Genomic DNA, 22,734 nt, shown 5'->3' with positions numbered 1-22,734 from the left:
ATCTAAATAAAACTAAGTTTCATTTAAAGTTCCTGTTACTCTTTTCTTCAAATTCTAGGTAATTTCTTCTTCATATACTACTTAAATTCAATGAACTAGTATTATGAGAACTCTGGGAAAGTATGAGAACTAATTGGAAACATTTTGTCAGCTAGCAAAGAAATAATGCTTTTTTTCTCTCATCTATAGAATTGAGTGAGGAGAATTCTAAGTTTATAAAAAGACTACTCTGTTACTGGTAGTGAGTAAATCTTAAAATGTTAAAAAAAAAAGTCATGATTATGTAAAGACCATTAATTTTCATGTTAAATGCTACAAGAAGAAATTTTTTTTTTAAAGATTCCCTTTCTTTTTCTTTTTCTTTTTTTTTTTTATTTATGATAGTCACACAGAGAGAGAGAGAGAGGCAGAGACATAGGCAGAGGGAGAAGCAGGCTCCATGCACCGGGAGCCCAACGTGGGATTCGATCCCGGGTCTCCAGGATTGCGCCCTGGGCCCAAGGCAGGCGCTAAACCGCTGCGCCACCCAGGGATCCCCCTACAAGAAGAAATTAAAGATCCACTTTCAATATAAATAAATTTGAAAGCTTCTGTGATAATGATTACACCAACAACAATACTATAAGTTTCGGGCAAATGTACTAAGGTTTTCAAACAACTAGACTATAACAGCAATTGTCTAAAATCTTTTTTTGTAACAGACTTTTTAAGGAGTGATTTTATGTTTAATATTCAATTTATAGGAAGCAAGCTAAAAACACTTGGTTCTTTTTTTAAACATATGGTTCTAATAACATTAATGAACTTTAATGTAAGTTATATTTATTTTAAAGAACTAAAGTATATGAATTCAATTTTAATGTTTAGTACTGCTATCTGCTCTATTCCATTAATAATTCAAAACTGGCTCAGAATGAAATGAATGTCACTATCTTAGGTAAGACAAAGGATTAAGGAAAAACAATGGTTCTTTATAATTTTTTTAAAGGATTTTATTTATTTATTCATGACAGACATAGAGAGAGAGAGAGGCAGAGACACAGGCAGAGGGAGAAGCAGGCTCCATGCCAGAAGCCCAACGCGGGACTCAATCCCAGGACTCCAGGATTGCGCTCTGGGCCAAAGGCAGGCGCTAGACTGCTGAGCCACCCAGGGATCCCCCATTCTTTATAATTTTATGCGTGGTTCAGTACCTTGCACATAGTATTCAGTAAAGAAACGTTTTTAAATAAATGAGTATATTGAATTGTGTGATTCACTGATCTTTCAGTTCTTCTGTAAAGGCATACAGGAAAGAATAGCAGAAAAATTCTAAAAAGTTTAACTGATTTTTTTTACATTCTTTAAGGAAACCACTATGTTATATACTTCTCTGCATCATTTCATTACATTAGGCCCATAGCTGATAATACTTCATGTGAGTTGAAACAGAATTTTAAATAACATGTAACAGCATGAATTATGAAGGTTTCTGATTATTTTCTTTTTTTCTGATTATTTTCATAACAAAATTTTATGTAATCATTCAACAAATATTAAGAAAAGAAGATCATTATTTCAAAAGTCTCTAGAAGTATAAAAATCATGTTCTAAAGGATTTTTTCCTATCTTTCACCATGAAATCATTCAAGAAATTGTTTTTGCATGGTAATGGGGGCTGCTCTGACAAGCTGTAATTAACATGGCAGCCCAATTCAAGAGCTATCAGATTGGTTACACTAGTGGAATATAAAGATGTAGTATTTCTTGCATTTTATATATATTGGTAAGTTTCTGACTTTTTAGTTGCAAGAAATCAATATATACACTATGTACTGTAATTCTTTTTTTTAATTAAAAATTTTTTTTTGCTATAATTCTTTTTAAAACTAATGTGCTCAAAAAAAAAAAACACTAATGTGCTCTTTTGGAATTTAGGCAATTTCAGAAATACCATTTATTTGGTACAGGTCAAGTTCTAAACATTTCTGGTATATTTTCTAATGCAGTATTTTTCTCTATTTGCATGAAGGAACTAATTTTTAAAAAATTTCCAAATCATCACAGACTGAAACTTTATAAACTACAATAAAAATGAACCACTAGAAAAATGAGGGAAAAAAAGGACATACAAAAAACAACGCCCCATTTTAATCATGAGATTTAATAGATAATCACCCTGACAAATTTCTAGAATAGTCTTAGATCACTTATGCTTAATTTCTATGCTTATTTTATGGCTGATCATGCTATCTCATCCATAGACACACTGTGAGAAACACGGTTCTAACGTATTTCAGGCATTATACTAAACATTGGGGATATAAAAGAAAACCAAACACAGCATCTGCTTTCACGATTCTCACTGTGTAACAGGTATTTAACCAGAAGAGACAAAGGAAAAGGGGGAGAGGTGGAGGTGTAGGAAAGGCAACCAGGGAAAAGAAAACAGTATACGCAAAGAAGTTTGGAACTTAAATTCTAAGAACCTTTAGTTTTGGCTAAAGAGGTAGATAGGGTCTCATTTGGATTTTATCCTTTAAGTGACGGGAAGCAAGTCTTAAGAGTTAACATTATAAAACAATGACTGAATCAGTGTACTAAATGGAGTGGAAGAGGATAAACGAAAGAAAAATATGAGGTTAGAGATGTATTTCAATAGTTCATATAAAAGTTGCTAAAATATTGAAATAGTGTAGTGACAGTAAAAGAGAAGATGGATATAAGTGACATTAAGAGGCAATGGAATGAACAGGATTTGGAATAAGTGTCAAGTTTTCAATTTGGGATAGTTGCAACTAAAAGGGAGTAGAAGGGATAAAGGATCAGGTTTCTTGGCGGGGAGGGTAGTATGTTGGTCTTAGTAGATACATTTAGTTTAAGTGTAATATTATCCAAGGCAGAAAAGTCCATCTAATAGTTACATATATTGGAGGGAAACTTAGGAAGGAGAATTATGCTTGAGACAGGTTTGGGATTTGTCAGTTAAAGTGGATGTCAACTTCTCAAAGGTAAAGAGGCCATGATGAACCCTGCAAACAGAAGGTCAAGAATGACCATATCAAAAGCAATTTCTATGGAGTGGTATGATGGTCAAAGCAATGATATAACAGTAGGTGATATTTACATATTGCTTACTAGGTACCAAGCACTTCTTAAGCAATTTATCTTCATTTAGCAGATGAGAAACTAAGCATTTTCTTATCCAAGATCATACAACCAAGTAGCAGAACCAGGATTTGAATCCAAGTAGTCAGGTTCCAAAATCCATGTTAGTTACTACTACAGCTAAGATGCAGAGGACTACTGAATGGGGGATGAGAAAGTAGGGAGAAAGCACAGACCATTATTTCCAATTTTCAAGATCAAGAATCCTCCTTACTCCATATCCTATCCCCAATACCAATAAGAGAAAAAGACTTGACCACGTATATATGCTTAAAGGAACACAGTGAAGAGGTAAAAGTCTGTAACAATGACATGATTATTAATGGAACAAATTTCAGGAAAGACAGCAGAGGTCCCCAGGAAGATGGTGATATAATCATGATGAAAGAAACTTCAGGTATGGATGGTACTTAGTGAATATAAGAGGAATCTTAAAATATGTCTTATCTTACTATTAAGAGTTTCCTTATAAACAATTAGTAACATTTTGGTCAAAAACTTGTAATTTCTTTCAAAAGGTTTTTTTTTTTTTTTAAAGATTTTATTCATTTATTCATGAGACACAGAAAGAGAGAGAAAAAGAGAGGCAGAGACACAGGCAGAGGGAGAAGCAGGCTCCATACAGGGAGCCCGACGTGGGACTCGATCCCAGGTGTCCAGGATCACACCCTGGGCTGAAGGTGGCACTAAACCGCTGAGCCATCCGGGCTGCCCTAAAAAGTTACTGAAAGCTTTTTCTGTCAAAGTACGTAATACTTAGAAAGGCCCTGGGCAACTACTGAAGAATCACTCAATTCTACTACTGAAGAATCACTCAATATACGTCATTTACACAATAAATCTATAAAAATATATATTCATTCATATATACATAATGAATATATACCAGTATGTATGTCAATGATTCAGTTTGTATTCAAAGCAAAAGCGGGATCCCTGGGTGGTGCAGCGGTTTGGCGCCTGCCTTTGGCCCAGGGCGTGATCCTGGAGTCCTGGGATCGAATCCCACGTCGGGCTCCGGGTGCATGGAGCCTGCTTCTCCCTCTGCCTGTGTCTCTGCCTCTCTCTCTCTCTCTGACTATCATAAATAAAAAAAATAAAAAATAAAAAAAAGCAAAAGCTCTCTAAATGAAGGCCAGAGACACTTTTAATTTTTAATTATATATATGACATGGTTTATAAAGCCATGATTTTCCAGTAAACTCTTCAAATTCAAATGAACATCATCTTTGATATAATTACTTTAGGAGGTGATATGTTTGTTCTCTTGATATTGTCATTAATTAAAATATTTTACTTCTCTTTTAGAGCTGGCACACATATGAAAAAGCATCAGTATCTAGCATACAGGGGGTGCCAATATGTGTTTATGTATAAACAATGTGTTTTTTGCCATGGTAAAATAGATTTCTAATGTAAGGATTTCTGTGGTGGAAAAAGGTGGAACAAGTTTGAGCTACGATGTTATATTTGTACTTCTGGTTTATGACCAAATGAACAAAACGTAAGTTGTTATGAATAATGTATTCTACACCAAACAAAATTGAGGCCTGACTCAAAAGTCACCTCCTTGCAAAAGCCTCACTTATTTCCAAAGGGCTCTCTTTTGTTTGCCTCCACAACATTTGACTGATCATGCTTTCTATCCTATCACATACTGTATCATACTTATTTCTACTTTTTTTTCGTTCACTACATCATGAACTTCTAGACATAGGCTTGTCCTTTCCAATGCTTTTACCAATGGTTAGAAAAATGCTTGGCACACAGTAGAGACTCAATGGATATATGTTGGATTAGCTAAATAAAGTAGCCCAATAAAAACAAGATTAGGATAGTAGCTCTTAATTCCTTTGTCTTTTTCTCTTTTAACCCTAGATGAACCCAATTACTTCCTATATACATCCAGTTATCGATTCTTTGTACCACTGTAGCTGAACATTGCTAGAGAAAATTTCAGGTGAATAAATTTCTACCATTCTGAATTGATCTCCAGCCTCAAAAGAGATCTCAATACTGTCAATCTTATTCTTTAATTCTTAGCAAATAACCTGGTCTCGTAGTTTTAGGATAATGGGTCATCACAAAATCTAGAAACTATTTGCAAATAATTTTTTCTCCTGTTGCAATAGTAGTGTCTTTCCTCCATTTGAATGTTGTCCTGTAAGGCTTAGTCCTGGAACTTTTTTTCATAGATGCCCTCATTTAGATGCAATCATCCCTGATTTTAATTATCATCTACAAGCAGCCATATTTCTATTACTAACCTAAGCCTTTGGTCTGTATTCCGTATTAGAATATCCATCTACAAATGATGTATCTAATTTGGATGTTTCACAGGTACCACAAACTGAACATGCCTAAAATTAACTCATATTATTCTTGTTACCCCAAGCCATAAACTAAAATGTGATTTCCTTTACTTTTCATTAATTTGAGTGCCTTCTACATGTCAAACACTGTTCTAAGTAATAGGGCTAGCGCAGTGACTAAAAGAAAGCCCTGATATTCATAGAGCATATGTGAGAGAGAGGTGGGGGGGGGGGGTTGCAGACAGATAAATGGGGCTGGAGTGGGCAAGGTTCTGACCAATATGGTCAGATATGTGATTTTGTGATGACCCATTTAGGTTTGGTTTCTGACCAAACCTAAAGGAAGAGAGAGAACAAGGATACAAATATTCGGAGGAAGAAATTCCAGGTATAGGAAATTCTAAGTACAGAGATCCTGAGGCAAGAACATTCTTGGCATGAACAAGGCCAGAGCTTATAGTAAGGATGGAAAAGGAAACATGGAGGAAAATGGTAGGAAATAAGACAGCATGGGACTAGACCATATAGGGCCTTATCTCCATTCTGTTTTAAGGACTTAAGCTTTTGTTGAGTGAAATGAGAAGGCATGTAATATTACAGACAAAGAGAATATTCAAAGCCTTAGCTTTGAACGGGAAAGCTCTCGCTGCTCTTTGGAGTATGGGCCATACCCATTAAGAGTTTAAGCAAATAAATCAGTTAGGAGATAAATGCAATAAAACAGATGAAATTATTGTAGCCTGGAATCTTTAATGCCTTAGTAGTACATTAAAATCCAAACTCCCCCTACATGATCTGGCTTTTTCCTAATTCTTCAGACTCATTTTATACCACTCCCCTTCAAATATTATTCCATAGGTTACTCACCTGTTGGTTCCTCAAACATGCCTGACCTAGAAGAACTGCACATGTTGTTGCTCCATCTAACTTCAACTCTCACCTGCCTAACTCATACTATTCTCTGGTTATAGCTCTATGTTACCTCTGGAGAGTTTGACACCCAATATAAGGTAGGTACTCTCCAAGTTCTTATTATTTACTCACAGCACTCCATTTTTCCTCTTTATCATACTTATCATGATTTACTTAATGTTTATCTTCTCTACTAGACTATGCTCTGAGGAAACATATACTGTTTTGTTCACAATACTAGAATTATTATTGCCTATAAGTGAAAGGAACTTAGGCCCTCAATAACTATGTGCTGAGTAAATGAACAGACTTCATAAGTATATTTGATTAAAAAAATTATCTAGCTTGACTGCCTATAGTATTCTGAGGATAATGCTCTGAATAACTTCACGCTTTTGAAAATCAACTCCATCATCAAAGCAAGAGAAATATCTATTGGTGATATTAAGGAAAAGGAACGTAATTCCAAAAGGAGTTCCATCTTGTATTAAGGGGGACATATCTTTGACATAAACATAAAAAATTTTTAATGGTTGTAAATGCAACCAGTAATGTAAATCTGTATATACTTAATGCCACTGAACTGTACAATTAATAATGATTAAAATAGTAAATTTTATGTATATTTGACCACAATAAAACATTTTTATGCATTTCTTACAAGTTGATTAGCATAATTTTAAAGGATGTATTATCTCAGAATGTTTTGAATAGTACCATAGTTTTAACTCTTTTATTAACTTGTCCTGGTGAATGACAAGTCACTTAAACTTTCCCTGCCTTAATTTTCTCATCAGTGAAATAAAGGTATCTTATGCCCTAAATGACAGACCTCTGTGAAGAGGAAATTAAAAATGTGGCAATGATATGAAAAACCTTCACTATGAAAGAAAGGTACTATTGTTCTCAGAGGCTGCAGGTTTATTACCAGGCTGTTAATTTTTTAATATGAGTTTATAAGAATTAGTAATTTATTTTAAATATTATTAATTAAGCAATGGTTTTCGGTACCAACTCACTGACCTTCTCCCTACCCAGTAGAGCATAGTTTACAAATCACTGTAAGATCTGACTGATAATACTTAGCAATTAGTTTCCATAAATATAATATTAAAAGAATATTGAACTAAAGCAATTATTTGCAAAGGAGAACATTAATGAAGATGTGCATGAGCAATAAGCATAATTACAAACTGTTTCTACTCACAAACCAAAATAGAAAGGGGATTTTTTTTTTAAGATTTTATTTTATTTATTTATTCATGAGAGACACAGGGAGAGAGAGAAAGGCAGAGACACAGGCAGAGGGAGAAGCAGGCTCCATGCAAGGAGCCCGACATGGGACTCGATCCTGGGACTCCAGGATCACACCCCGGGCTGAAAGTGGCACTAAACTGCTGAGCCACCGGGGCTGCCCTAGAAAGGGGATTTTAAGGTAAATGACATTAAAAGAAAAAAGTTCAATAGATTAGGAACTTTTTAGTAATAAATACAGCACAGCCTCAGTTGACCAGAATTTAAATGTATACATTAAAACACATAGATAAAAGACAAAACAAGCCTTTAAGAGGGATTTAGTGTGCCTTTCCTTTTTTTAAAGCTTCTATCAGTATAATATCCCCTATTTCCTCGTGATACTATTCAGTAAAGCAATTTATAATTTGAAATACGAGCCTAACACATTTTAGAATCTTCTAATTATAAAGTACTGAATGATATTAGTATATATTTAATAAAGGAAGAAATAGATCTTAGAAAACAGTTTGACATCAAGAAAATAAATTTTAATTTTTAGAGGATAAAAGTAAATTTGGAACCACTTTCCAAGTTTTTTTTTTTTTTTTTTTGAGCAGAGCAAATTTGTAGCTATCATTATAAACTACAGACTGACATTTCTTACATTTTCCTTTAATTACAAATGAACATCCTTTCAACAATTATTAAAATCAATACAAGAGGGGATCCTGGCTGGCTCAGTGGGTGGAACATGTGACTCTTGATTTTGGGACTATGAGTTTGAGACCCTTGTTGGGTGTAGAGATTACTTAAAATTAAAAAAAAAAAAATCTTAAAAAAAAATCAATACAAGATATTTTGGCCTAATTATGTTAACTGCTGTTATAAGATTCGTGATCACTGTAAGTAATCCAATCTAATGAGTATATGTAAATGGGTTTTGACCAGCCAGAGTAATATAAAAACAATTCTGTCAAGTGTAATTATATACAACTAACTCCTCTTTTTTTTTTTTTTTTTTAAAGATTTTATTTATTCATGAGAAACAGAGAGAGAGAGGAAGAGGCAGAGGCAGAGGGAGAAGCAGGTTCCATGCAGGGACTCGATCCCAGGACCCGGGATCATGAGCTGAGCCAAAGGCAGATGCTTTATCGCTGAGCACCCAGGCATTCCTACAACTAACTCCTTGAAATAATCCCTGTATCTCTATCTAATCTATACTCATATCATTCCCTATTACAGAATTAGGGGCAGATAAACATTTAAGTCTATACTAATTCAGAAATAGAGTCATTAAACCTAGAGAAATTATATGTTCAGAAAATGTGAAGGACAGACAAGATTATTCCCCTTCAGTATCTAAAGTTAAGAAAGGCATGTTTTCATGACAAGAAATCGCTATTAGCAAAGTTACTCAGGTACAAGTCATGCTTTTAGAGATACCTTTTCTCCCCCAGTAATGAAAACTATGTTCTTAGAGAACTCTATTTATACTCTTCCCCGAAATAATATGCCTGAGAATTCTGGTTCTCCTTTCCCAGCCCCTCCTTCTTTCTAAAAGAAGGAATACTTCTCTCTTACTCTAGAGTTCAAAGAGAAAAGTAAAAACATTGGTATCGTGTTGAGAAAGTGAATGGTTCTAACACAGGTATGTCATTTCCATTTCTTTACTTTTATCAAAATGGAAAGAAGACCCAATTCAGTTGTCATTTAACAGATGATTAAACATATTTTTGATGATAGTGCCATGCAATTTTTGGCACATAATATGGGAGGAAATCAAAGTGAGTTTAATTTCCTGGATTAGATGTAAAGTACAAGCATAGAGAATATGGTTAATAATTTTGTAATAACTTTGTATGGTGACAGAATAAGACGACATCTATCATGGTGATCATTTTGTAATGTACAAAGAGTATCAAATCACTATATGGTACACATGAAACTAATACAATATTCTATGTCATAATAATTTTTAAGAAGTCTGCCATAAGAAGAAGTATTTGAACTATTAGCTATATTCTCAGTTTATCAGAAGTCATTTAAGATCTTTAACTGTAAAATTCTTATGTGTCAGGGGTTAAATGATTTTTTTTTTTTGACGAAAGCTATTTTCATTCATTGACTACAAATTTGGTTAATTTGAATAAAATTAGCTTCATGTTAATCTGGACTTCTAAGAACTAGTGTTCCAATAAATGCAAAGAGAATGTCTCAGGATGACAATAAAACAGCATTATATTTAATCATATGCAAAGCTATAAAGTACAACATAGAAATAACTGCTTCAGTAATGACTTTTCCACTGTTTTACAATATAAGAATCTAATTTCTTCCAAAAAAATGTTATTTCTGTGTAGTATTATTCACTTTTAAGTTTTTTTTAAAAAGTTTTAAGCCATTCTTCTGAATTTACTGAATAGATTTTTTTCCTAATCCAACAGATCATAAAAAAAGTTGACTTTAAAAATGCTTGGAATCCCAACTGATTTTACACCTAATGACAGGAATAATCAACAGACTCTTCATTACTTTCATTCTTTTTCTATGACTTCCTAGAGTAAGAAGCCCTAGTACTTCCAAGTAAAGAGTTTGAAAACAACCATCTTACGCCATGCTGCTTTCCAGTGGAAAAGACCATATCACTCCCTTGCTTCAAATCCATCTGCAGAGTTGCTTCTTCCAGGAAGCCAATCATGAGCCTCCTAGGCCTTGACAATGAAAAAGACAAGGGTTGGAGTGCTCCTCAATCTACTGAACTGATGCTAATTAAAATTACCTCCAATAATGCAAAATTTTAAAACTAGACATTCTCTCAAAAATTTAGGGCATTAGAAAACTATTTTGTTAACTTATTTTTACCACTAGACCATGGTGTATGCCTGCAATCATAACTATGCAGGAGGCTGAGGCCAGGGATAACGTGAAATCAAGAATTTTGAATTTTCCAAAGACTGAATTTGCACATACAGTTCTACATTATTATATTCCTTGCCTACTACTTTGCCTAGGGAGAGTTAAACTAACCAGTTAAAAAATGGAGATGCTAAATACCGTTACTGCAATACTACGTGAAAAAGAATTAAAAATACAATTAATTCCTTCTTCATTCACTAGGTTCAATCCAAGTGAAAGGAGACTTGTAGGAAAGGATAAAAAATACAAGGATTATCAAAAGTAGACTCTTTCCAGTTACTCTGCTTAGCTCCTTGAATTGAAACAAAACAAATACAAAAAAAGACAAAATATCAATCTACTGCCTATTCATTTATGATGTGCTAATGCTAGTCATTATCCTAAGAGTTCTATATTTATATTGTTTGACTCATTTAATCCCCATGAAATTCCTAAGATACAGGTCCTATTATTTTCCTCGTCTGATGAGAAAAATGAATTGTGGAAATAACTTATATAGGGTAACATAGTTAATAAATAAGAGAGACATGCTTTTAATCCAGGCAGTATAACTTCATAACCTGTGTTACTAATTTTTTTAAAAGATTTTATTTATTTATTCATGAGAGACACACTGAGAGAGAGAGAGGGAGAAACACAAGCAGAGGGAGAAGCAGGCTCCATGCAGGGAGCCCGATGTGGGACTCGATCCTGGGTCTCCAGGATCACAACCTTGGCGGAAGGCGGTGCTAAACCGCTGAGCCACCCGGGCTGCCCTGTGTTATTAATTTTTAATGTGTTCTTTTCTTTCTTCTTGCTATACTATAGTTTTCAGACTGTTCCTTAGAGTCCTGGGATCCCATGAGAATGCTTCTGGGGCCATTAAGGAAAGTAAGAGAAAGCAGATGGGACTTTAAACCCTTTATCCAACCAAAGCAACTTCACTACATCTGTTAAATATTGAGGATAAAATTAAACTTTTCATAGTAATAATTTTTTAAAAAGTCTTTCATATTAAAAGGCAAAAATATGAAAATCACAGTATCTAAACTATAATCTTCATGAGGTCAGGATCTATGTACAGAAGTACCTTATGTTTCATATTCAATAATAACTTGATAAAATCATAAGGCAGTACTAATCTCAAAAATATGTAATATTCATACCATTACTGAGAAAATCTTGCATATAAATATAATTAAATAATAACATTAATACACAACCAGCTTGGTGCCACTTGGTTTTTAATCATAAGCAATCAAAAGATTTCTTTACCTCAAGGCTCTTGATGGGTTAGTAAGCATAATCCATTCTCATATACAAAAAAAGAGGTATGCTTTTCACATATTTTTTTTAGCTATATCAATAATCATACTGCCTGAGGTGCTAAAATATCTATGTATTTTTTAGGATTATTGAATATAAGAAATTACACTGAAATTCAAATTATCAGTAGAAATACTATAATGTTTTCTGAATTTCACGAATTGTCTTCAATTTCACAGAAGTTATAAGGAAACTTGAAAAAAAAAAGGATAATTGAGGAAACTATCTAAAAAACTTACTTAAAAAAATCTAGTCTATTAGTTATATTTTAACCCCTTTCATCTGTGGGCCTACAACTTACATGCATGTTCATAAAACAGAGATAAAGGCTACCGACATAATTTTGTATTCCCTTTAATGGTGAGTTTTCAGCTTGAGGGTGAACATCTAAATCAATCAAAAATCATAGAAGCTTTAAGAAAATAAAACTGAAGTATTAGCTTTTCTAATTGTGGATTAGAATGAAAAGAAGTAGCAAAAATAAAAACTCATTTTTTTTTCTCTTGCCCAAACTGAAAGGAGAGTTTTATTTTACAGAAAGTATAGTCTCCAGCCAAGACACAGACATGAAATATTATCCAGTGCTTAAAATTTAAACATCCCTGAATTTTCATCAAAAATTTTTCTTACTTTATGATTATTACCAGAAAGTAACAAACTATCACACTAACAAACCTCACCCTCATGGCTCTAATTTCAGTTGAAATGAAATATGTGAAGGTGATATATATTGAGAGGGTCAGCATTAGATCTACCAATTTATTGTACTAACACTGATTTCAAGTGAGGCAAAAACTAATAGAATGAAGTTTCTGATACCTTAAACATATATAAGAAAGTTCAACAAACGCCAAATCTAGCTCAAGTAAATGATTAGAAGATTTAATTTTAATACTCATTTTAAAGAAATTATAGTTAACCATCTGGAGACAAAACACTAAGTAAGACTGTATCAGAGGCATAGGAAACTAGAACATAATAATCCCTCAGAAGGAATTCAGTTTGAGTGAAAGCCAGAGCCACTTCTGAATGATTAGCATGAACACTAACTCCTGTTCTTTCTGACAGACTCAAATCTTTAATGCCTATGTTGTTATTTTCTTAATCCTTATAAGAAAGTACCAAGATTGATTTTAGATTAAAAAGTAAAAACTTCTCAAGCTTTATCAAGTGTCTAGAACCAAAATAATTTTGGCAGTGTCAAGATAGGAGTTATCTAAAAATTAATATGACTTGATGATACAAGAAGACAGTTTTCTGCTATAACGTAACCATTTATATAAAACATTTTCCAGAGATGGTACTAAAGATGATTTTCAGTGGTTAGATAGAATAGTCCAACAGACATCCAAATAAAATTACAATTGTTTGGCCTGTTCCTATCTCTGAAAGCTCAGCACTCACACAGCTTATTATCTAAATAGTTGGCAGAGTAATAATATGTTTTGGCTTGCTCTTCTCAGAGGAGTTCCTTTTCTCTTCTCCCAGAAAAATAAAGATTAAAAATTTAAATGTTTATTTAACCTGCACTAGGATCCTAGAAAAAAATAATTTTAAATAAAATAATTCATATTAAAGCATAAGTAACACTAGTGTGATTAAAGTTTTAAAGAAGAGTTTATCAACCCTATACTGTATCTGCTTAAGTGGAAAGACTATTTTCTGAGTGGCTCAACTCTAAACCAAGAAATCAGAAATTAAGTAATTATGTCCCCATTTTTAAAAGATTGCCAATTCCTGGTCTAGACAATTATGACAAATTCTGATTTTCCAAGAATACTGTAAAGACAATGGTTAATTTAGGAGACAAAGAGATTAATGCCTTGTGCAAAAGGAATTACTTAGAATCTTGGATGGTGAAGAGTCCAATACTATTCTTAGATAGTGAAAAAAGACTTGTTATAATGTCCTTAATTAAGGCATACTCTGTATTTAATCTATTATCTTTGGAAGATGCCTCCTGGGCATAGGAAACTCAGTATTAAAATATGAATAAAGAACAGAAAATTACAGATTTAAAAGTAATATTTTAGAATTTGCAAAAAATCAAAAACCCTCCAAAACAAAAGGACCAAAACAACAACAAAAAAAGGTTAAAACTGAAATATCAAAAATAGTATATCATTATTTTGGGCTTTCTGAAATGCAGAATTTTATTTATAAAAGGGAAATGAAATAACCATCTCTAATTTTATAAATAGTGACAGTGATATTAAAAAAAAATACAGATCTCATTACTTCAAAGTCAATCAAAGACATATTCAACAAGCTAGAAGAGGGTATAGATAGAGTAGAAAGAAAAGGGAAGCTCCATGGAGAAAGAAAGGGAAAAAAGGGGCAGTGATCAATTATATCCCCAAATTAAAAAGATCTTAAAGAGAAAGTGAATTGTTAAAATATGTATGCAAAAAGGAAGTTTATAAAATTTTCTCAATTAAAAAAAAATCTTAATTTCTCACTAGGGTTAAAAAAGAAGATAAAATAAATTTATTTAGAGTTAGAAAACCAATGACCATAAAAGATTTATTCTCTAACATTCCGATCAATGTCCAAAAAAAACATGACACTTCTACTGAAAATATAAAGGAGAGATCTCACTTGGTTTCTTTTTCTTTTCAGAGAGCCTAGGTTTTCTGTTTGAAATTATGTTTTTGTGTGACATGATAGTTAATCTTCTACCATGTGGTAATCAATCATATGCTGCCTAATTGAGGAACATGATAATGATATTCTATTAGCACTAGAATGAATGAATCAAACATGCATGTTTACATCTTCCATGAAAATATAAACTCTCAAAACATATATAATACTCATGTTCTGATATGTAAAACTCTACTTTTCTTTTATTGCTGATTTCCATGAAACATAGGAGTTTCACTTTGGAAAGACCTACCTGAATAGCTGAGTTCATGAAACACGTATTTCCCAAGTTACTTAGGCCACAGAGGCCTGGCTGTTCATTGTTTCTGCCAGGTTCTGAATAATCATAGTTCTTATAAGCAGTATATGATGGGAGACAATAATTTGAGTTTTTCACACTGGAAGAAAACAAAGAATATTTTTCATAATGCAGCTAATTATTACAATACAGTTCTATGAACAGAGTACTTCAAACCTATTTGAGATAGGTGGTCAGTCATTAAACTTTATTTAAAAAATTAACTTGTACTTTTAAAGACATAAACCTAAATTAAAATAGCCCCTTTAATTAAGATACTGCTTATCCATTTAGCAAAATCACTGCATACATATGCCACACCAACCAATACAAACCACTATTATATCTTTCTACCCTTGATTAGCTGGAGCAACTCCACAGCTTGCTCCATTCTTCATTGCTCCATCAAATTTAAGACATTCAGATTTTAAACACCACCCGCAGCAATAAATCATCTCATTTATGTCCCGTTCACATCCTGCTACTGTAATGCAACAAGAACAGTAGAAACGGGAGGAGTTGTACTTTAGGTACAGGTAAGAACAGAGATTTCCAAGGCCTCTGTGACATCACTGGTCTGATGCATTGAAGATTCTATTTATAGTTTCCACGCTAGACCAGCAAAATCTAGTATTCAAATGCAGAAAAAAGTCTGGAGTTATCAGGGCTGCAAAAATGAAATGATTCTAAGCAATACACTCCAGTATTTGCCCTTTCCTTCTTTTAGTTTGTTACAATAATGTAGTTTATTTACCCTAGATGAATATAACCTTAGGATAATTTGGACTATCAGCATAATAAATATTAATCTTAAAAAAAGCTATATAATCTTCAGCCTTAGAGAATCGGAGTAATTTTAGAAAGATGTAAAGTCAATCAGTAAGTTAAATTGTCCCACTTTCTTTTTACATGTGATAAAAAAATAATTTTGTGGAAAAGGATGGATTCTCCCTTCATTTTTAATAGGTTATCTTATAAAATATTTACAATGGACACTTCAGATATAATTCAAAAGCATACCATTTCGAAACAAAAAAAAAGTCACCAAAAAAAAAAAAAAAGTCACCATTTTTTTTTCCTTTTTTAAATTCATTAGAAAAAACCTGAACGAGAATCAAGGTCAAACTTAAAATCAAATCATGATTCAAATAAAAGAATATAATGTTATAAATAAACATGATGAATCAGTAACCCTGATAATTTCAACTGGCTACAATTTATTCCTGGTATTCTTTTTTAAAAGTAATTTTTACTTTTAATTTCCAATACTTTCTATTGTAGCTTCTAGACTTTCCCTTTATAACAGTTTAAGTGAACTGCTTACTGCCTGTTGTAACAAAGCCTTTAGTAAACACACACACACATATCCCCCAACAAGCTACGCAGGTAAAACAAAGCTACCTCAACTCGAACTACACACACAATGCTAACCTACTAATATTTTTACACTTTTAAGAACATACTCCCCCCTCAAAAAAAGACCAGTTTCCAGACTCAAAAAAGCAAAACATCCTGATACTTAAAAAAAGAAAAGAAATGAAAAACAGGAGAGTCCAAAGAAATGCAATCTTGATCAATTCAAGAATTTCCAGACTTTTCACTATATTTACTTGTCTTAAAAAAAAAAGAAGTATAAAATAAAAAATAGAATTCAGCATCTTTTGTTTTGGCATATCACTAACTTTATGATTCATATTTTATATTCCCAGTAACTAATAAAGTGCAAGAAGACACTTATTAGCAATTCAATATATGTTCACTCAGTGATTAATAACTAGATTCTTAAAAAAAATAACTAGATTCTTGAATCTTAACCTTGAGGACATGTAACAAATAGCTAAATGCTGTTTATCCTTTATTCCTGTAAGAAGTGCTAAAAATCAAAGTCTCTACATACAAAAATGAAAGGTCTATATTTTCTACACATTCTACATGTTCAAAAAAACCCCACACATATCCCGGATATAAAATTGAAATAAAATTTGAGAGAATACACAGGGAAAGCATGCTCAAATACATGCTCATGCCTAGACACACATACACACGCACACACACACAAGTGAAAAGACTAAAAAAGCACATTTACATGCTTATTCTTTAGGTATATATTCAGGTAATCTGTCTCTGCCACAAGTAACACAAATAAATGGATGCTGGAAGGTCTCCTCTTTCTTAGTGGGAAAAGGATGGAATTTGCCGGGATAGGAATATTTATTTACTGAGAAATCAACAAAAACTTCCTTGCCAAAGCCGTTTGTCTTTTAAAATTTTAATCTTAAAGGATATCTACATTTCAGTTTAAGTGACAAAGCATAAGCCTTGCCCAAAGACTCAGTCTAGATGTTCAATGATAATAATGAAAACTGATAAAATATTTTAATACTACATTGATTGGCCACTTACAACCCACATAATGTGCTTCCTAAATCAAATATTAAAGTAAGTAATGGAAAATACCCAAACCAGCAGTTCTTGAAGGCTTCAACAAAGTACATGGAAACCTAGATCTATGACTACTTTTTTCCTAGTCCTTATCCTCTATGGCTGTGCTATTTTGCAAAAATAAAGAAGTCTGACTGTAATCCTAATGAGAATTTTAGTATTATACTACATTAATTCTGTATTATATATAAATCTATCACTCTAAATGAAGATACATTGAAAAACGTAACTTATTTTTTGGTAAAAGTGAGCCCTTATCCTTCTATAGACATTTCAGATTGTCTTTTCAATTAGCACTTACATTTGACATTATAAGTATTATAAATCTATAATTCAATCTTTGTAACTATGATTATGTTCATTTCGCAGTTAATGAATGACGCTTTCAGCAAGTAATTTGTAAAGAGCCATATGGTTGGCTAGCTCTGGCAGGCTTTTTTACAGTTTAATCTCTTACAGGGATCATTTCCATTTCAAATAAAAGAGCTTTAAATGAATTAACATAAAAATAGAAATGTGCTCTGATGTGGAATGCCAAGATTTGTGACAATACATACATTAAAAAGATTTTTTAAAGGCAGTGTTATATCAAAGCAAACATAGCCAAGACAGAAAAATGCACAGAAAGAAAGAAATTGGCACATATTAAAAATGAATTTAAATTACAATTGAGGCAAAAACAAATACTGTATAGACTAGCAGGTAAAATTACTACATCAAGGCAAACAACTGATTCTTCATAATATTAGTCTTTAATAAAAACTTTATTAAATTTATATGAAATAGTTCTAAGTATACTTTGTGTTACTATCTTTATGACTAATATCCTTATTTCTAGAACTGAGAACTTTTTATTTTACCAATGTATCAGTTTAATTCAAGTCTTGAATTTGTTGGCAACTTCATATAAACTTGTAAGTTATAACCTTATTTTAGCATATACTTTGGTAATTGTAGAAAAATTCCACGTAACATGAAGTTTCAAAAATGCACTTAATTTAAAAATTGTTACTATCCACTTTACATACTTTCAGTTAAAGAAACTATGTGATTTCCATACGAAGTCTTAAGCTCCTACTTATTTGTACAAGTTGAACGAAAAAAATAAATTTTATGAGAAATAATCTAATTATTATTGTATTAATTCAAACTCAAATTAATTCAAATTCAAAATAATTAAAATATTAATTCAAATTCAAGTAAAAAAAAACTTTCTATTTTACAAATGTTTAAATTTTGTGCCTAAGAAAGGTAAGCTTTACTTTTAAAGCTTTACTTTTATCCATGGTGGTACTTCAGTAGCCATTTCCTATAAAAAATTTCCTAATATGAAAGGACTATTTTAGTGCCTAAAATAAACATAAATAGCTAAAAATATAATCCAGCCATAGAAGTAGAATCATTAAACATACTTCAAATTTAAGAAAATATTCCAATTCCTCTCAGTATCTTTTGCAGTCAGAGGTTTTAAGATCTGATCATACCATGATATTTTTACTAGACAAAAACAGAAACACACCAGACCACATATACTAATGTGAAGACTCCAGTCAAGAGGTCAAAATACAGTCTATGTTCAATACAGTCTACATACAATGTTAAAAAAAAAATCTCTCCAAAGAATAACTATAAATACATTGTTATACCTGGAACTGAATTCTTTATAGTAAATGTGGGAGCATCTGCAATTGGTAGAAACACAAGAGTATTTTATCTCTTATGAAAAAATTATTTTTGATGAATTTAATCAAAAGATACCATATAAAATACAAACCAGATTATAGGAGTATTTCCTTTCACTTTTTTGCCTGGGGACATACATTTTTAAATAGAAAAGAATATACTACAATGCAATTTTGGATATTCGTAGTGTCTTTAATATTTCACTGTTACACTATAATGTAATTACGGTATACATGTTCTTTTATAAATTACTAAAATAAGAAAATTAATGTTTTAAATCTTCTTGATACATATGGCAAATTCTTTTCTAGAAGAGTTGGACTAATACTCCAACCACTCAAATGAAATCCTTGCAAGAGTAAGTATTGTTACTTAATATTTCCCAGTGACATTGAAGTGGAGAGAAGTGGAGTTTTTTTATGGTTTTAATTTACCCATCTCTAGTTAGTTGTGAATTTGAGTATTTAAAATGTTTATATATTTAATTATTTTGCTTTTATTGTCAGCTGTATCATTTACTCATTTTTCTACTTGCTTTAGAAAATTTCTCACTGATCTTTAGGACATTGATATATTAAGTATTTATCTATTTGTGATTTGTGGCAAGTATTTTTTTCAATTTATTCGCCTTTTAATTTTTATATGCCTAACAATTAAAAAGTCAATATAATATAAAATTTTAAAGAGAAATTCTCAATAGTGATCCAATTTTCCGATCGTTTCCTGGATAATCTTTTCATTCTCCATTAGTCAACAATGTTATCTGATCACATTAAATTCTTTTGTATAAATGGCTGTTTCTGGACTGTCTTTTCTATTTCACTAATCTGTAGATGTATTCTTGGGTCACTACTATGCTGTTTGAACTCTTAAATCTTTACAACAGATTGCGATATTTAGTAGGATGAATACTTTTTCATTTTCCTTTCCAAAAATTATTTCAGTTAGTCTTATATATTTATAATCTAGATGTATATTAAAATAACTTTGTCAAGCCCTCTCCCCACCCCAGATATGAATTTTAAGGGAAGATTAATTAAACCTATAAATTCAATTAATGATGTTACTTTAAAAATTATTTCACAAATAGCCTTCGCTTTTTCAAATTTACTCTTTGGGGAATCAGATGCCACTTATGAACTGGACAAGAAGTGCAAATATTTAACTACATACAGTTAACCTAAAAAAAATAAACCACAATGTAATGTATACATTCAAGAAATAGCAACAGGGTAATTGTCTTTAGATTAAGGTTCTTCCCATAATTTGGACTAATCACAAGTAATAAAAGCTTTCATTTTATCCTTTTCTATAAAATAAAAAGCCATGACAATTTTCAAGGTAATAAGCCCACATCAGACTGTAATAGAGATGCCCAAGTGATTTTTAACCTTTTTTCTTATGGCAAGATAGCATACACTTTCGTGTAACTTTCATAAATTCAAAGATACTGAATATTATTCATGATGGGGCAAAGGAATTACTTCTCTGACTGTTTTAAAGAAAAAATGATTGCCTTCTTGATAAATGTAAAAATTGATGTATGCTTTCCAGGTGAGAATCACTGATACATATTTTTTAAAAACACTACATATTGTAGGTGATTTTATGTCTAGTTCCCAAATGACATCTGAAATTTATACTCGTCCTAAAAAATTGAGTTCTAACAGACTTCTATATATATTTTCAATAATTAGTGTTTAAAAAGTAAAATTCTGAAACTACTTTATTTCTCTTTTAGTGAATTAATATCTTATGTATTAAATCAAGAAGTTTATAACTGTGCTTTCTTGTAAAGTTACTCCTAGAAGAACTGGTCAGTAATTTAAAAAAAATCAATTTTAATGCATTAAGACTTTTATTCTAAGTTTTAGATACAAGAGATTTTTTGCAACCACAATAGGGCGATCAATTAAACAAAGAGTTTTTAAGATTCAGTGCTTACTTTCTGTTGTTGATGTTGTTATAATTATTTGATAGAGATGAAGGAGAGATCTTTGGTAAAGCTGAAAAATTGGATGCACCTGGGGACCTTTAAAAATATGAAAATGTTAAATTAGATAAAAAATGCTGAATTTTGAAATTAATTATGAAATAAAGAAAGAACAGATGACAATGTATGTAGTAAATGAATGCTGGAAAACAGATTCATGAGCAAATTCACTATATATCCTTTGCTTTTCTATTTCTTATGTATTTTTTTCATATAAAAATAATGGTACAAAAGGGAACTATTTTCAAGGAAATTTATCAAACTAAATATACAATTTGGTATTTTATTATTTCTACAAATCTACTGACTCAATACATCCATTTCTGAGTTCAGATAACCACTTTAAATATTTTACAAATAATAATTACCTTCAACTGGTAGAACGAAAATATCAATTTTTTTAAGGAAGCGTGTAAAGGAAATCCAACTTGTATCTCAGTAGGAACCTACTTCTACACAACAGTGACACAGAGATCCAACGATTTACCAACTCTTTAAAATGTAAGGCAACACTTCTACTTCTACACAACAGTGACACAGAGATCCAACGATTTACCAATTCTTTAAAATGTAAGGCAACAGGGATACAATAGCATAAAAGAATTCAAAACAAAATCCCGAGAAGTTATTTTTTGGCCAAAGTTATCTCTATAAAAACTGAAAAAAACAAACAAACATACATCTGACTATATATTACACACCTCACTACTTCAGAATCTTTTTGGAGAAATCTCAATTACTAATGGCTTTTAATCAACCGATATGCTTTAAGGGCATGATTTATAATCAATTAAATACTTAAAGGTCTCTTAAAGATTTAATTTCCCTTGTAATTTTGTAAACAATTTTAATTTACTCGGCAACACCTAGCCCATGGGCTATAAAAATTGTCAGTCTAGCATCTCATTCATCATAAATTCTAAGTGAGGCCCAAAGTGGTTAGTTTTTAGTAATTATTTTCTTTAATCAAGTGCTAATGAACAATGAATTGGTAAATGGGCAGGAAAGTAAAATCCACAAAATCTGCCTGGTTTACAAATTTTAGATGATTTAGATTTCACCTAATCTATACACTTGCAATGCATTAAGCAGAATACATGGTGGGCAAAAAAATTTCTTACACATAAACATTTTTATTGAACTTTAAAAATTTTATATATTATGAAATCTTGGTAAAAATTTATTTTAAGAGTTTCTTTTTGTTGATACAAGTTGTATAAGGTAGATTATATTAAGACCTCTATTTAGATGCCTTTCTGACAGAAGACTTTACGAGATATTATTTCACTCTACTAAGTTCAAAACATAAAACACCATCAACCAACTTTTTAATATAAAACAATGTAGAGGACACATTTAAAAGGTTACCTTAATATTTTAAGGTACTAGTTTTTAAATATTAATAAAAATATAGAAGTATCCTGGCATTTTTGCCTTCATGTTAAGAATGTTAAATTAGCAAAGAAAAAAGGGGCGCCCAAGGGGCACCCAGGTGGCTCAGCAGTTGGGCATCTGCCTTCAGCCCAGGGCGTGATCCTGGAGACCCGGGATCGAGTCCTGCATCGGGCTCCCTGCATGGAGCCTGCTTCTCCACCCTCTTCCTATGTCTCTGCCTCTCTCTGTGTATCTCTCATGAATAAATAAAATCTTTATTTTTTTAAGATTTATTTATTTATTCATGAGAGAGAGTGTGAGCGAGAGGCAGAGACTCAAGCAGAGGGAGAAGCAGGCTCCATGCAGGGAGCCTGACGTGGGACTCGATCCTGGGTCTCCAGTATCATGCCCTGGGCTGAAGGCAGATGCCCAACCGCTGAGCCACCAGGCTGCCCCAAAATAAAATCCTAAAA

The 22,734-nt window shown here is 32.0% G+C and overlaps 1 protein-coding gene and 1 long non-coding RNA gene across 14 annotated transcripts in view; one reads left to right on the top strand and one right to left on the bottom strand.

Annotated features, from left to right (window-relative positions):
* Positions 1–10,959, top strand: part of LOC144323315 (uncharacterized) — a 74,660-nt gene extending 63,701 nt beyond the window's left edge. Inside the window, exons 2-5 of one of the 4 annotated variants that reach the window (XR_013388731.1) lie at positions 5,026–5,107; positions 6,318–6,469; positions 9,194–9,255; positions 10,167–10,959. This is a non-coding gene — a long non-coding RNA (uncharacterized LOC144323315). The remainder of the gene's footprint in view (positions 1–5,025; positions 5,108–6,317; positions 6,470–9,193; positions 9,256–10,166) is intronic. The other 3 variants (XR_013388728.1, XR_013388730.1, XR_013388729.1) reach the window with 3 other exon arrangements.
* Positions 1–22,734, bottom strand: part of USP15 (ubiquitin specific peptidase 15) — a 122,215-nt gene that overhangs the window by 27,416 nt on the left and 72,065 nt on the right. For 3 of the 10 annotated variants that reach the window (XR_013388722.1, XR_013388723.1, XM_077913630.1), the window contains exons 7-8: positions 20,840–20,926; positions 14,725–14,869 (exon numbers count right to left, since the gene is read on the bottom strand). Coding sequence is in view for 5 of the 10 variants with exons in the window: in XM_077913630.1 (XP_077769756.1) it covers positions 14,725–14,869; positions 20,840–20,926 (232 nt within the window). In the remaining 5 variants the exon portion in view is untranslated. Of the gene's footprint in view, positions 1–10,218; positions 10,319–14,724; positions 14,870–15,104; positions 15,311–20,839; positions 20,927–22,734 lie in introns of those variants that run through there. The other 7 variants (XR_013388725.1, XR_013388724.1, XM_077913634.1 and 4 more) reach the window with 6 other exon arrangements.

Source organism: Canis aureus, chromosome 11, assembly GCF_053574225.1.
Source record: "Canis aureus isolate CA01 chromosome 11, VMU_Caureus_v.1.0, whole genome shotgun sequence".
In the NCBI taxonomy this organism is placed as follows: Eukaryota; Metazoa; Chordata; class Mammalia; order Carnivora; family Canidae; genus Canis; species Canis aureus.
Note: the sequence above shows the minus strand (reverse complement) of the source record. Positions and strands in the feature narration are given on the sequence as shown.